Here is a 17,260-nt window from a genome sequence, read left to right as displayed (position 1 = left end):
TGAAGAACATTTGGTGAAAAGGCGTAACATTATTTTGGGTCAGTTGCTGTGTCGCTATGTTTTTGTAAACACCAAAAACAATTATGATGCAACACTTTAGACTTCAGCAAGCAATCAATAGGGTGCTGCCTTCACAAGCTAACTCGGCAAGTTAAATGCTTATCTGTGCATCCAGACTAAAAAAAAAAAAAAAAAAACAAGAAAATGTAAAGGTAACTAATATAATCATAATTATTATCCCAGATGCATATTTTTTGACAGGGGACACATACTTTCAAATCAATGTGTGTTCCTTGGATGCATTGTTTTTAGACATGAAAATATTAATCATTACTTTTTTATTCAACAAAACTTGATAATTTATAAACACTTCGTCCGCCATGTTTAAGAAAGGCAATAAAGAAAAAATACAACTTTGTTTACATATGCTGCTCTGTTTTTTAACCCCCCCTTCTAAAATGCCTTCTAAAAAAGTGCTATTTTTAGGCCCAAAACCAAGTAGAATATTTTTTTTTTGTATCAGTGACAAGTAAAATACAGGAATGCACACTCAGACAAACACACATGTTTAAACTAAACACGAAATCGCAATAAATAGTGGACTTTTTTGGGGCTCTAAACATTTTTGTCGGGACCCATAGTTTTTTGTTGAGTCCTGGGGACCCAACAGTTTTCATAGGTACGTACAATGAGCACTGAGTATTCACATTCTATCTGACCTGAGCCATCACAAAAGCATCAAATAAAAAACAAACAAGACAAAACTAGATAGGAGTCAGTCAATATTACAAATCTGTGCTACATATTATCAACAGAGCCTTATCTTGAGGATGTAAGGATCTCCCCGAAGAAAACTCAATTTCCTGCACATTTGTACAACAATCCTTATAATTATCTCTGTTCTTACCAGAATCTCTTGACAGATGAGCTGTAACACATTTCTCTTGAAATGTATTCATAGCAGCCAGCAAACTGTCATAGCATGTAATGTGTACTGTGTTTAAACATCGGGGATCTAAAGCTCTATGCTATTATCTTTTTTGCCTGAATGTGTTGAACATGTTGTGAAAATTAAAAATATTAGTTATAATTTAATAAAACAAGCGATGTGCAAAGACATACACTTTGGCACTGGAAGGAAACACAAGACATTCACATTAGATTCTTAAGGCCAAAGGCCAAACTGTAGGTCAAAATTATCACTTGCTCTTTCCCATAATAAGGCATTTTAGCATTTCTCCTTAATAAACACAGATAGTCCTCCAAAATGCCATTCAACAATGATGTCCCTCAGGGACTGATATTTAGCACATGTATTAACAACATTGGGAATATCCGCTAACAAACGTCATGAGCTTTGCTGATGACACTGCAATGATTAGATGTAGTGTGGATGGCCCCTGTATTATAAAGATAATCTAATTGCATTTTTTATAAATTGCCAATTGCAATATGATTTGGGATTTTGTTGTCTTTTCCAAAAGTTTTTTTCACCAATGTCTCAGATTCACACTTAATAAATTAACAACATCAGCCTTTGCAATGACGAAATCACATTTTTACACTTTGTAATTACAGTACAGTACCATGTGTTTGGGAATATAAAACATACCAGTTGAGCAATACATAAATAAACAAATAAATAAAATAAAATATTTATTTATTCATTTTTGACATCGCGGATGCACACCAGACTAAAGCCATATGTTTTAAGATCAGATATTTATGCAGAAAGACGGTATATGAAAGTTTTCTGATTTTCAATTATATTTATTATTATTTTTAATTGCCTGCTTACAGCAACATCCTATGCCATCCATGTTTAAAACAAATTTATACAAGACCTCATTTTTTATTTTTAATTTTATATTTTTAATCCAACATTTTAAAAATTCTTTTTGAGCACAGCTTTTGATTCACATCTTTCCAGTTCTATTTCATAGAACCATAAATTGACACTTTGAACATTTGCTTTACTGGGGGATTGTCTCCTGGTTGCTAGCAATTCAATCAACAAATAAATAAATGAAATAACCTGCAAATAATCAACAAGAAAGAAAAATACTTCAGATAAGCCCCACTGGATTGTGAGCAGGAGGGCTCAAATCATGAGAAAAAAGTCATGTCTTACTGTCTGAAAAACACAGTATATCGCAAATGCAATTAGTCGTTCTGAGCTACGCTTAGATATTATTCTAAACGACGGTCAACTGTGGGCAAGTGTTTCAAAGTTGTTGGCTATATCGTACTGATAGTTTGTGGGAGAGTCCTTTTCTAAGTTTCAAGGAGCAGGGTCTCCCAACAGCCTTTTTGATGAATCTCTCTCCTGCTCCAGTTGATCAGATTGGGCTATCTCCTCCCATATGGCGGGGGACCGAGGGTGCTATTTGAGGAATGGGAAGAGGGATCACTCTGCAGCAGGTTGCTTTTCAGGCTAGGCAGGTGTTGTACATGTCCAGGAGGGAGGGGAGTGAGCCACCACTTATCTTCCGTGAGCATGTTCCCAATGTAGGGCAGGGTTGGACTGTGGTTGGCAACAGCAGATTTGATTAAATAGGTGCGAGCGCGGTGTACAAGTCGCGGCTCAACAGGGTGACGCCGGAGCCTCGGCGATAGACCTGCGGGCTCGGTGCGCTAGACGTTGATTAGGTACCGCTGATTCCCACTGGCGGAGGTCATGTTGGGAATTCATCGAGACTTTTCATTCCCGTGTTAGGTTCATTAGAGGGTGGATGCAAAAAAAACAACAAAAAAAACATTTAAAGATGCAAATGGATTCCAGGACTCTATGTGGTCTGCCTAGAAAATACAATTATTACCCCAGCGTTCTGTTTACTCTAATTAAAAATACTCAATTCTAGTCCACATGAAATACTGAGAGTGTGTAACGAAAAAGAAAAAAAAAAACTTTTGTTTTCACGTTCCACCACATATTACCGATCCACCATGAAGCGAGGTAAAAAAAAAAAAGACAGAAAGAACATTCTGGAAGTCATCACTCATCCAGAGCTGGTAGAAGCTAGACAGGTCAGTTTCCTAATATTCCTCATGACAGACTGTCCTTTTCCACTGCTGACCTCCCCGATCCTTCTCTATTACTACTTCCAGGGTCCAGGGACGAGTATCCCTTAGACAGCCGGTGAGGAAATTGTTTCCATTTCCAGCCATGGCTGTGAGGCTTCGATGACTAATGGGTATGTGGACTTGAAGAACAAGTGACAGACATACTGGGGAAGTATATGAAGATGTACTTTATTTCCATAGTCATACTCACAGATTTTTTCATTTTTGGTTTAAATAGTGTTGGAATGAGAGTAATCCCACTATGATTCACTGTAACAGATTTCAATTGTCATGATTCTTTCAATAGCTTTGATATAGGTGAAAAGCAGATTGCAGAGATTAAAATTACAAATCAAAATATAAAGCCGTATGAAATTTGTTTTATCTTGTTATACAGGTATTTTTTTTTCTACTGTATGAATGTGTGTTCTTGAACATTACCACGCACACACTTTACTAAGTACGGTAAGTCAACCAAGCCCAGGATTGGACAATAAATTTAATTATTTTGATTAATGCATCTTTTTAAATTTTAAGAATTGTCAAATATATATAAAGTCTACTTTTTGCAGTTGAATTCCAAGCATTTAAGCAAGCTATCCGCCAACTATGAAAGTCAAGTTTATGTGAAAATGTATTTATAACATTACACATTATCATTGTCTGAATATTTTCCAGATGATATATTTTTTTTATTAAACAAAACCCTTCGGTAAGTGTTTGTTGGTTTTCTTACCTCAATTAAAATTGATCAAGATTGCAATCATTCAGAATGACTGGTGAACATTGAGATTTTTTTGAGGGGCATATCGCTCAGTCCTGATCAAGCTCAAATGTGAATCCATTAAACATTTGATAGTAGTGTAGCATGCTAATTTTAGGGTACTTTTGACTTTTTTTTCCTCAATGAAAAAGTTTAAGAACGTGCGCTAGCAGTGATATTTTAGCCCAAATTAAGCCTTCTGCGAGCTGCCTTCTGTTCGACAGTCTTTCTGCTTCAGCACAAGAGGAAATCGTCTCAACCCAAGGATCCCTCGCAAGTCCATTGAAACAGAAAGACAAATGATCTCTTCTGCTTTCCTGCTCATCCAGAAAGGCATTTTGTCGAAGTAATACAGAGCCAAGTACATCGATGAGTTTAAATGGAAAACGGGTGCTGCTTTATTATGCTGCAGTGCTTTGAAATGAATGTGGATAATAGATATATTCACAGCAGTATTAATATCCTCAAAGCCACCCCCACCTTCCCATTCTCCATTTTCTTTCTCTCCGAGGCACCAAAGTACTTTGCCCTTGGCTATGTCTTATACTAAATAGATTTATGAGAACATTTGTGTCATATTTTCTTTTTTCCCGCATTGTGAAGACGGAGTGTCACAGTGGTACTCGGCGCAGGTTTTGCATTGTGGGGCTCCGTATATTCATCCCTGGAGTGACATCAACGAGGCAAATTGGCCAATGACACTTTGTGAGATTGGCCCACTGGTATAAAGATTGGGTCACCGTATGAAAATATTGACTCCAATGGTTAACGTCACAAGATTACGGTCTCAGTAACTAGTGACGAGGATGGGAGGGAGTCAATGAAATGCTAAGGACGCAATATGTCCCCGTCGTCTATTCCCCATATTTTATAGAGAGGAGAAAGTCCATTTATACATTGTAATCATGAGAAGTATTTCATTTCTCCGTTGATAATGTCCCTCCCTCAAATGAATTATTGATTACGGTTATCAATCACATATTAAGACACAATAATCTCTCTTAAGGGGCTTTATTCATGAATTTGAAAAGATCATATGGACTCTGTTGTTAGCTTAAATAGCCCAGTTGTATATCAGTTGAATATCAAGTCTTGAGTGGTACAGCATGTGGTAAATGGATGTCATAAATGATCTATATTATGTGGACAGACTACAATTAAGGACAATGATCTCTTCGCAATTTTGTCATTGTCAATATTTGGGCTACCTGGAGAAGTTCTTATTCTGTTTAAACTCCAATTTTACAAAAAACATTTTTAATATCACAAGGAAATAAATACAATTTCTACTTTCATAAGATCCACTACTAATTAATCAGCTAACTGTGAAAATATGGTGTGCATCACAGTGTCCAAACTATGGACCGGAACCATTATTTTTAAGTGTTCCTTGGCATGAAATTGGATTTGCTTCTATGAAATGTGTTGTTGGGCTTTTCCAAATATGCAAACATTACAGTTAAAATGTACAACTAAACTGGGAACATCATTTCTCTTCATAACACAATGAGGACTAAGATGTTTCTTTTTTGAGCAAAGATGGTTTCCTTCACTTTAAAAATGTAATCGTACAACATATTGCATTTGTTTTGGTTCCAAATATAGAGACTCATAAAAAGAATGGAAGACTTATAAAAAGCTGTTAAGGTGGGAGTTTAAAAGAAAAGGAAAGGCAATTGCAATATCTGAAAAATATGCAGTTGCTTAAGTGATGACAGTTGGATTGTGAAAAATCAAATCAAATATATGCAAAAAAAAAAAAAAAGTTTCCCTAGCATCCTTTTAATTTTCTGTTTGTGGCCCTCAAAGGAAAAAGTTAGGACACCACCCCTTTTGTATCTTTTGAATGGTTTTACAAAGGATTAATGTGTGGATAAAATATATAATATAAAAACTTAATATATGATAATATATATATATGATATATGATATGATATATGATATATAAAATATATGAAGTACGATGTGTATCAAAGCATAAAAATCAAAACTCTCCCCCAAAAAAAAAAAACAAAAAAAGACAGGTGCATTCTTACCATTGATTACTGTACATATGAATATGCTAATGACACAAGAAGAGAGTAGAAATCAAAATCTTAGAAGGAGCCTTGTATTCTCCACTGAGACAAGATTGAAAAGCCAAAATATCATCTATAGATTAAAAATTCTCAATTTCAATCAATTTGAATGTAATCACGTTTTTATTCTTATGCCGCGGAGCTGCTGAAGTAAGTTGCATCTGTCGTCCTTGAATAGTCGCTAAATGGCTTTGGCGTGGGTCACGTATTTCAACCGTCTTCTAATTGACTAATTTACTTCAATACGGTTTACAAAGCTGATTAGTTAGGAGAAAAAGTTGACTATACACATAAATACATGTGGACAATCCAACTCTCTGACACACTTGCAGGCTGCCTGAGTCAATTATGTAATCAGTTGAAGAAGATGAAATGAGTAATTATGATGTTTGAATTATTTAATGAGAATGCACATATTTGCCCAAAGCCTGAACGACTATTGTTGTAAACAAACAACTCCGTTCCCTGAAAAATGACTCTGATCAAGCTGGCCCGAATTGAGAAGTAATGCCTGCAAGCATTTAAGGAAACATCATTATTTCCTTGACAAAAACAAAAACAGATAGTTCCTAGATTATTGTACATGAATGGAGATTAAAACATGTACGTCCAAACCCATTTGTTAACCAAAACAGCAGCACCTCCTAAAGCTAAACCGTTTGAATAAAGTTTTAAACCTATTTAACCCTCCTTCCTTTGATTTTTATAGCAACACATCAAACGGAAAACATTGGGACAAAAAAGACACTAGGAAGTTGAAATTTTAACCAGAGGTTGAGGTCAAGTTTAATCATCACAACCACTTATTAGTTATCACACTATCAGGAGTGTATCGACCCCGCAAGAACGATGTGGAAGATAATGACCCAAAAATGGTCAAAAGCCTAACCCTGCACAGGGTTAGAGAACTATACATATTTTGCTTGACACAAAATCGTGTTACAGTAGAATAATTCCAATATTATTTTACACCAAAAATGTCTTTGGGGGAAAAAAAAAAGTCTCCCCACAAACAGAATTGTAACATACCTTTGCTGGCACTCTCCACATGATCCAGTTCGTCAGGAAACCTCAAAATTTCTGGAAATGTCTCATCACATTTCTCCGCCAAAAAATGAAGCAGTGTCGTATTGTTACTGATCGATTTGGTGTCTCGGAGCTGCAAGAAAAATACAATAAAAAATTAAAATGAAAATATATTACTGCCAATGTTTACACCCATTCAACCCACAACTGCATGCAGATATTTAAGCAGCTGAGAAGGTTTCAACACACACATTTGGGATAGAATAGGATAGTTTTAGTTTCAAAATGCAAAAGCTGGAGACATGATACATACAGTATATACATACATATATATATATATATATATATATATATATATATATATATATATATATATATATATATATATATATATACACTTTGATCACCCTTTTAAACTGTTGCATGTTGCATGAGAATAATTCAAACCAAGAATCCAAGAAAGGTATTATAACACTATTTGAATCTATCAAATGCAATTACAGTACTAACGGCACAAGAAACCTAGATGACTGAGTTTCAAAAACCAATAGCACTCTTGAACGCGGCGAGGTAAATATGCAGATTCATGGAAAATAGGAAACTTCTGCATCATTTTTATTGTAGGCTACTTGTGCTGGCTACACCATTGTATCAGTGGGATCTGTCTTCACACACAGACAACAGAGTCTGCACATCCTTGCACAGCAAAGTTATGCCATAATCATCCCCCGCCGTGATTGCCAAGCTGCTCCAATCGCATGCTGGGGGAAGCTAATTAGCACCACACAGCACTTTGTATTCGTCCTGAAAGTATCCAAGCCGCCGACAGCCAGAGTTGGATTTGCCCACACATGCGCACCTGGCCATGTGCACGGCACACAACAACATCAACTGTAACAACAACCCACACACCTACGAAATTGAGCCAATTACATGTTATCAGCGAAACACCCTCAAACGCCGGCATGGAAACACACGCATTTTCATCACATCAATCATCTGCTCATTTCACGGCTTTTGGATATTAATGTCTTTATTGTCAGACTCAAAGCTGCCGTGGTCAATCCGAACGACCTCATTTATTATAGTCAAGTCATCTTCATGTACTCAATGTAAAGAATATTGTCATTGGATTTACCAGAAGCCACATTAAAGGCGATATCCTGATATGTATTTATTCCTGCGGAGGACACAAAACAAATGGCCCTCTGAGGAATAAAGTTCTAGCCATGGTAAACAGCCCACCGGAAGGCAATTGCTAACCAAAACAGGAGCGCCACTTAATGATATGCTTTTATCCTTAATGAAGATTAGAGTTTAACCTGACAAGATCACAATAATACACACACATGGAGTCAACAGTGTGGATAATGGAGGAAAAAGACCTAGTGATAGTGGAGAATGATATACTCGGGTTTGTGCATTTCATTCAAGGACATTAAGTGTTTAATCTATACTTTATTTCAGCTTCTCTAAAATGCTTCTTTTCTCCGTGACATTTTTTCACTGCGTAGCCTTGATAACGACGCACCTGGATAGTTTGTCGGATTCCAAGTTTTAAAAAAATCTGCTCAATTTTAGGGGATGGAAAAATGATGCAGTGTTGCTTTGGAATCCAAAGATTGCATTGTGAAACTTGCAGTAAGTGTTATCGAAAATCCCTCCGTTAATGAAACGCATTCAAATGTTGAGCATCTCGAGTGTGTGGCACAACCATCAGCAACTAACCTTGGATATCAAATGAATGCGGACATTCTTGATCAGGGGAAAAACATTTGGCAGAAAGAAAATACTTGAAAAGTTTGTCATTTGTTTTCGAATTTCGGATCTAGCGCCTTCAAATTAGGAATTGTATCTTCTACAAATTATAACAAGGGAAAAATTGGTGATGACTTCAATCGAGGAGATCATTTGACTTTGGAAATGAGCGCAGATGAGCGCAAATATTTAATAATTATGCTCATGATATATATTTGTGAGCAGATCTCTTCTGTAACCCTTAATTTGTCTGTGGACAAATGTTTATTTATAATTGTTTCTTTTTGAGAACAGATTTGATACGTTGTATATGTTCTTTTTATTTATTTATTTTCCTTTTTGATAACACATTTCTTCTATGATATAAAAGATGACACTTTAGATTGATTATTTTTCTGTGGACCAATACAAATGATGTTTGAAAGGGTCTAAAGTTTAATAAATCAGACACTGATAGCTTTGCACTGATTGAAGGGTACTAGGCTGAAAAGATATTTCACCGGGGGTACATAACTGAAAAAAAGATTGAGAAGCACTGCTATAGAGAACAGATTGCGTCGGTAAAGTGCATAAAGTGCACCATTTTTCCATTATAATCAAAATGGTTTCAAATTTGTTGGCATATCAGCGTTGTAAAAATTGTAAAAATTACACTTATTTTCTGTGATTGCGAATTTGAAATACTATATATTTATTATATTTTTTTTCTTCGCTAAATTATGCCATTTAATATGTAATATTCCCATTCTATTTCTTTTTTTCCATCAGCGTGTTTCTACTTTTCAGTGTGGCCTTGCCTCATAGCACAGAAAAGCCATCATTTGATAACAGGACGGACATTAAGGGTGGGCTTCAAGTCTCTTCTGCTTCAAACTTGAATTGAACACAAATCTGTTCCACGTCTTTAATTATTAAGCAGCGCTGGCAAATTGTTATTTAATGTTGCTTGTTATTCCCTCAGTACGCCAGGGATGTTTTTGAGTAATCGAGCAGATGTTTTCATCCATTCCGCCAATATGTTGCATTAGTGCTGCACGCAGCCTCTGCTCTGTTAATCATTAGCACGCTTATTTAGATGGTGAATAGATGTCTTTTTTAAGCATGGAAAACTGGCATTGTTTAACAATGTTACATTAATAATAATAATAATTCACTCATCTTTTAAACACTGTAATGTAGTAATATCACGCCTACATTTCATTGCACAAATGTCTCAAATGTCTCAAATGATGAGGCGCGAGTGGGCGTTTAAAATGTTCTACGTGATCAGGCACGCTCCTGAGAAATGTGTGCGTCCTTGTGAGAAGTGTGCATGTGTGTGTGTGTGTGTGTGTGTGTGTTTGCATGCACAGGCGTAGCTCATTCCCATCATCATCCTCCTCCTCCCCGATGAGCCCATTAGGTAACCCAGAACTGCCACCCAGGGGTCAATTCATCTGATTGACTCAAGTGAGAAAGAAGACTTTTTTTTTCCTTTTTCTTGTTCATCAATAATTGGCCAATCAGCCCCCTGAGGCTTTTACCAGGCTCTACACTGATTCAGGGGACGCCCACACTGCTTTCTCAATGTGGAAATTCACCTTTTTTTCTTACCTTTGTAGATTTTCCAAGTTGCACTTTGCTAACAATCCCATGCAGTCATTTGGAAAACCATTATGTACTATGTTAAACATTTTTTTTCTTTAGTTAATTGCACGTTATTTTGAAATAAATGACGGAAAAAAGGAAAATATTTTACAGTTAATTTCACAATTGAAAACTAAAGCAAGGTATTAAAAAGGCTAGGTAATAAAAAAAAAGTCTCTGATTTGCTTGTCAAAATCCAAGGAGCAGCATTTGATACACCTACTTACTTACTTACTACTATCCACTTATAAGACAATGGTTCAAATCACATTTATTTTGTTTTTTTCAGTCACATACAGTTGTAACTTGGCAACTTTATTCCTATTTTTTTTTTCACCACATGGGAGAACAACCTAACAGGGCTGCTCTACTCTATTTGGATATTCAACAAAATTTTCCTCAGTTTTAAGTTAAATATTAAGATAAACAAAAAATTATGTGACCTTATAGTTAGTTAGCAAGTATGATTTTGTGATTTGACCTTATATAAGGTACCAAATTTATCTTACCTTGCAAAGGAAGCTGACGTTGAAACCGAATGTTTGAGCATTCCTGGAGCCAGCGTTCATGTAGTTGCCGACCAGCAGCACCAACTCCAGCAGCTTCCTGAAGCCCTCGCTCTTCTTCACCTCCTCGCAGGCGAATGTCACATTCATGATGTCGGGTCGGATATTGTTCACCTGCTCCTCGAACGTCAGCTTGAAAAGGATGCCGTTGAGACGCGGCCGCAGGAGCTTGACCGAACTCATCTGAGAACGCACGCCCAACGTCAATATTTGGAGCAGCAAATATTAGCCTCTTAGCAAAATATTTTTGGTGCTACATGGAACAATCAAGTGCAAGCCACATTTTTTTTTTTTTTTTTTTAAATTCAAGCAGTAGGGTATTTTGATCCACAGGAGTCTACAGCCTCCCACTTTCATCAACAGATGCTAAAACTGTGAAAGCCATATTCACATGGTCAATATTAAAATCATCATTATTAATCACCATGATTCATCATGTTATTCATCAACATGTCTGCTTATTGCCCCTTTCTTAATCAACCATTATTTAAAAAAGGCTTCAAGGCTTGATACTTACAAATAATAATATAAACTGAAGTAAATACATAAAGTAAATAATAATTAATGCAAATTTACCCCCCAAGACATGGCAAAAATGTGACAGACAGAGGAACACAGTGCAAACAGATGGAAAAAATGAAGCCTTCTTAGAACCAATTACATTATTTACTCTTAAGCAAATCAATCAGCAGTAACAATGTCATTTTTAGTCATTTCAAAATGATTTATTCCAATTTTTCGCCAATGGGATTTTTCAAAACTGGTTTCAAATGACAGCTAGCACTGTACATATTAGGAATCGGGTGAGAAAAGTAAATGCTTTTGTCATGAAAACAAGTCGGAAACACCTCTGGTGATAGGATGACAAATGTAATCCAAAAAGTGCTTGACTTTTTAAATATTAATATCGCCGAGGATCAGCTTAGATAATCGTGACTGCCAATATTGTAATTGCGATTAAAATTCGATTAATTGTGCAGAACTACTGCAAATTGCAGAGGACTAATTCCGAATTGTAATAAGTGATTAAACTGTTGTATAACTACAATCTAATCTTTAACAATGGCAGTTACAATATGCTTAGTAAATGTATTCTAGAGATCTCGATTTTAAAAAAAAAAAGGTTCATTCTTTACTCCTTGACCTTTAAGTGTGAAATCATAGAATCCAGCCTGTTTTCAGGTGTGTTGGTTGATAAGAAACCTCAAAAACAGGCTGGATTGAGTCATTCCAGGACTTGGGCACTCCTACTTTATCTTTAAAATAAATTGCATCCAAAAAAGCGCTCCACTAATTTCTGACTTTATCAATTACTAAAACAAAAAAAAATGCACAAGTTGGAAGCAACTTTCTCCATCTAAGAAACACTGTTTCATTAGAGCCAAGGCTGAGTCTAGATGAGATGTTTGTCAAACACACAGACACACGCCTCCATCACTTTAACTGATTCCTATACAATAAGCTTTAACGTCTCTTATTTCCCCTGAGAACTAAATCGCTGTGAAGTGAGAAGCTTCTTCATCAGCTCCGAGGTATATGATCACCAGACGGGCAAGATCATTTGGGAAGGCTGCCACCCCCACCGCTTCATTACACTTTGCTAAAAGACAGAGGCCAACAACTTTCATTGAGTTAGGAGGAGAAAATTAAGGAGACTGGAGAGCAACTTGCATACACCCCTGTGGCCAAACGTCTTTATGAAAGTACTTAATGTGACTCAATCATTTTAGAAAGTTAGGCAATAAAGTTGCCTGAACTGGAGAACATAAAATCAAGTGTGCAAACACATGCCAGTTTTTAACATTGTGCACCGGACCCCCGGGATACGACGTCCCTGGCTTACGTTTTTTCACGTAAGAAAGTGGAATACTACGTTTCTTCATCCCCTTTTTATGGCATTTTTCCTGCTTTATGGCATCGACAACAATTACAAAATTCAAACTTTGCGGTCAGTCTGCGTGCGCATGTGGCATCATGCTCATAAGTCACTACTACATAAGTCACTAAAATGCTGGTCTACTATTGGTCAGTGTCACGGTGTCACTAAGATGCTGGTCTGCTATTGCTTGCCAACACAGCATCCCTAAGATGCTAGTCTGCTATTGGTCAGCATCACAGCATCACTAAGACGCTGGTCTGCTATTGGGCGGTGTCACTAAGATGCCGATTTGATCTTGAGTGGGTGCTTCCAACATGGTACTGTATTTATTTTGCATTTTAGTGCTTAATTCAAATTCAGTTAATTGTTTAGCCCAAGATGTTTAGGCCGCCACATGACGATTTCGCCTTACGATCCCAACTCCGGAACGGATTAATTTCGTATGGCCGGGGTCCACTGTACAATAATGGATTGCCATGTTTCTTTTGAGCGACTCACCACAATTCCAAACTGCTCCGACTCCACTAGCTCTTCATATTCATTCTTTAGTTCCGCTAACGCTGACAGCTCGTTCTGCTCCGGCAGGTTTTTGATCAGGTTCTGCACACAAAAAACGCACACGCTTACATAGAGTGAACGTAAAGTGTTTCTTAATGCGAATCTCAATTTTGCCTCGTCTCATCTGTAAGTCAAGGATATGTCTTGTCATGCTTTAAATGAACTTACAAGCTTCACTAAACTGTTTCAATTTACAGCCTTGTGATGTTGTCATAAACAATCAGTGATTTGTGACCTGGCTGAACTTGATGTAAAATAAATAACTACCTATGACTGTGAATGAATAAAAGACGGCTTAAGTTCACTTTATGGGTACTAAAACAAATAAATGAGTAAACACAGTGCTTAGCACATCTGCCTCCGAGTTGCAGGTTCGATTCCTGCTCCAGCCTTGCTTTATGGGTTTTCCCTGTTCTCCTCATGCCCGCATGGGGTTTCTCCGGGTAGTCCGGCTTTCTCCTACACTCCCAAGAAATATGCATGTTGGCATATTGACGCTCAAAATTGCCCTTAGGTGGGTTTGTGCCAGGGATTTGTTGTTCGTCTTAGTGTGCCCTGTTATTGGTTGGCAACCAGTTTGGGGTGTACCCCGCTTACTGCCTGAAAAAAGCTAGTGTAGACTCCAGCACACCCAAGTGAGGATAAGCAGCTAGGAAAGTGGATGGATGGATGAATAAACAAATACATGAATAAATGTCTCATCAATGCAGAAAAAAATATATTGTAGATGTTTGAAAAAACTTTTTTTATTTGATGACAAAATGGAAAATCAAACACTCCCTTGATGGTTTTGGAATGGCCCAGCTAGAGCACAGATCTAAAATCAATGAACTATTTTTGACAGTAGGGGGTTCATATGGACATATTCTGGGTACGGACGCCATGCTGTTCCAGCACAATATGATAAAAACTAAACTTTTTTTCTTGCAAGTTTGCATTGCTTATCAGTCAAATAATGGTGAATGAACAGTGGCAATTAGAAGAACAATCTGGACCGTCTTCGGATACCAAACTTACATTCCAAATCAAGTTACCGTATTAAAAAAAAAAAAAAAAACACCTCAAGGAGCTAGTTGGACTATTTGGGTTAAAACAAAAAAAAAGATGGAGTGTGTCATCTATTGTCATCAAATGCTTTTAGCGTGGTGATCATTAACCATTGGGTCATGCTTTTCAAGCTTAAGTGTATAAACATACAAGTATGTACTGTATAACTACATTGAACATTAAATCTACCAATGTGTGTGAGTAAGGTCATATGATACTGAAAAACACAATTTTTTGGGCCTGTTCTTCTATTGGGAGAGTGAAGAGCATTAAAAAAAAAAAAAAAAAAAAAAAAAAGCATTGAAACAAGATTTTGTTCTCGTCACTGGAAAGGAGTCATCATTACAAATGATTCTGCTGACGCTCCAATTAGAGCCTTGATAATGAGACTTGTGATAATATCACTAGAAGCAGATCAAATTCCCATTCAGAGGAAAAATAATATTTGTGTGAAATTGATTTGCGATTAATTGAAAATTACAAAGTAATTAAATGATAACAGACTGCACACTTAGTGTTGTCCCCTAAAGGATTGAGAATAATTTATAAACTGGATAATACATAAATCTAATGTATGATAATTACCCAAGGAGAATTCAATTCATACCTGATGAAGTCATGAGAAATGCAGTGGCTTTAATATTGACGGAGAAAAAAAAAAAACTCATGTGAATTGCAAATACATGTTTGTAATGAAGCCAATATGTATGCAAGTATAGGAGAAAAAACTGCAGTAATAAGAAGCACCCAATAAAGAGCTGCTCTGTGTGTGCTTTTTGTATTATTAATTCCTCAAAAAGAAAAAAAAACCCTATTAACTATCTTATTGCACTGAAATCAGATTGGTTTATTCAATATTTTTTGTTTTTAACTGGGGTAAAAATCAAATTTTGATTAATTTGATTTATTCCCGGACATAATTCAGATCATATATAATAATAGTCAAGTTATTTTCAAGTCATAGTAGATGATAATACTAGGTTTCCATTGGAAATCACATTACGTTCTTTTAAAACAATGCAACATTTGACGAAACAAATATTCAGTTTTGCTCAATGTACTGATAACTTTTTTCTTTGTAATGTTTTGTTATTATATTTTTTATGGAACAATAACACCCTTGTTGAATATAATGCGAAAAGTCCTTGTAATCCTTGTCAATCAAAACTATAGTGACAGTTTTCAAATACACAGTTCATTTTCCATTGAGAAAATAATAAATCAACATGATGTTAATGCGTCCCAAAAGTAATAACATAACATAACCGGTACGAGTCATAATGTAAGTTTTGTTGTTTGAGCACATGAATTACACCAATGTCATGCATAAGTTCAATAATACTTTTAAGCGTGTTGAAGTGTATATCTTCATCATTCATCCATTTCAAGACCCCTAAAAAGATTGCTTATCCTCCTTGAAATATGATTTTGCAATGCCTCAATGGCCAACGTGTGAGTTCAACTCTGCATGCCGAATGAAGATGGATCTCATGAAATTTTGATTTGTTTGCAGATTTGTGCGGAGCGTTGACCGAATTGTGTTGTGTACACACCTTGCAAAACATGTAGCTTTCTCCTTTGGAGACAACCGACTCCATTGCGGTACATAAATTAGGAATTTTGCTGGTTTTTGATTGTTTTAATAACCCAGACAAACATCTGTCTCTCGTTCTTCATTAACTTTTGATTTTTGTTTTAATTCAAGAAAGCACTCATTGTCAAGTGTTTTTTTCTGCAACTTTTGCAACTTTTTCTGAAGAATGGTGATAATTTTCTTGATGAGAAACTCTTCAAGATCAAAAAAATAATAGCAATTTCCAGGATTGACCTTTAAGTGGCGAAATGGTGCAATTGAGCATATTTATTGTTAAATAATTTAAAGGTAAAATTATCTTTTTTTTTTTTTTAATTGTGATTATTTAATTCTTATGCCCCATGGATGCGTGTTCTCTAATGATCGTACGTACATGTCAAAATATGCGGGTCGAAGGCACAAGGACGCGTGCTAGCAAGAACAGGTCTACCGAAATTAATAAAGTGGTCGGTGCGCACACACACTTGCAAGTAGCACGCCTCTTCATGATGAGGTGAAATGTGGAGTGGGAACAAATAACCGAAAGAAAAAAAAAAAACTGTCAGACCGCTTGAGTCGAGTGCGTGCGCTGAACAAAGACAGAGTGACGAAGTAGCGAATAATCAAATCCTGCGCGAGCTCCTCATTCCATTCGTCTGTTATCTTGTTAATTATAAGGAACCCCGTAGAGCTCCGTTGACACAAAGGCGGCGCCATATGTGCCGCAAAGTGGGGGGACCGGGCGACGGTGCTGGGCCAGACTGCTCACCGCAGGCCTCCAGACACACAAGCACATACGTGCAAGTGGAAAAGACGAATGCAAGCACACGTGCGGCAACAAACATTCACCCAGGGCCTTGGCATCACATTTGTGCACATACGGCAAGCAAAGCAATAGAGGAAACAGACAGTAACCAAGGCAAGCTACACGGTCTTCTTTATAAATAAATAAATGAATAAATAAATAAATAAATGGCAAGCAAATGTGTGACAGTGAGTGATAAGGTGCAAGTCTGTCAACGTGGAATGCAACATTTATAGAACGTGTGAATACCTTTGAGGAAACACGATATATACTGCAATACCTGGATTGTGAAAGTAATTTAAAAAAAAAAAAATAATGGACCATTGCCGCTCAGGTGTATCAAACTGGGACATGCATGTTTTTTTTTTTGCCAAGTTGAGACACACTTTCACAGAAGAAAAAAAAAAAAAAAAAAAAAAAAATATATATATATATATATATATATATATATATATATATATATATATATATATATATATATATATATATATATATATATATATATATATATATAGTCA

At 36.3% G+C, this 17,260-nt stretch overlaps 1 protein-coding gene and 1 long non-coding RNA gene across 7 annotated transcripts in view; one reads left to right on the top strand and one right to left on the bottom strand.

Moving 5' to 3' along the window:
• Positions 1–3,228, top strand: part of LOC148413887 (uncharacterized) — a 42,733-nt gene extending 39,505 nt beyond the window's left edge. Inside the window, exon 4 of the long non-coding RNA XR_015867679.1 lies at positions 3,109–3,228. This is a non-coding gene — a long non-coding RNA (uncharacterized LOC148413887). The remainder of the gene's footprint in view (positions 1–3,108) is intronic.
• diaph2 (diaphanous-related formin 2) overlaps positions 1–17,260 on the bottom strand; it is a 363,565-nt gene that overhangs the window by 128,243 nt on the left and 218,062 nt on the right. For all 6 annotated transcript variants that reach the window (XM_088432132.1, XM_088432131.1, XM_088432136.1 and 3 more), the window contains 3 exons: positions 13,258–13,359; positions 10,824–11,063; positions 6,934–7,063 (listed from right to left, as the gene is read on the bottom strand). In XM_088432132.1, coding sequence (XP_088288258.1) covers positions 6,934–7,063; positions 10,824–11,063; positions 13,258–13,359 — 472 coding nt within the window. The remainder of the gene's footprint in view (positions 1–6,933; positions 7,064–10,823; positions 11,064–13,257; positions 13,360–17,260) is intronic.

This window comes from Hippichthys cyanospilos, chromosome 13, assembly GCF_059441005.1.
Source record: "Hippichthys cyanospilos isolate Australia breed blue-spotted pipefish chromosome 13, RoL_Hcya_1.0, whole genome shotgun sequence".
Classification (NCBI taxonomy): domain Eukaryota; kingdom Metazoa; phylum Chordata; class Actinopteri; order Syngnathiformes; family Syngnathidae; genus Hippichthys; species Hippichthys cyanospilos.
Note: the sequence above shows the minus strand (reverse complement) of the source record. Positions and strands in the feature narration are given on the sequence as shown.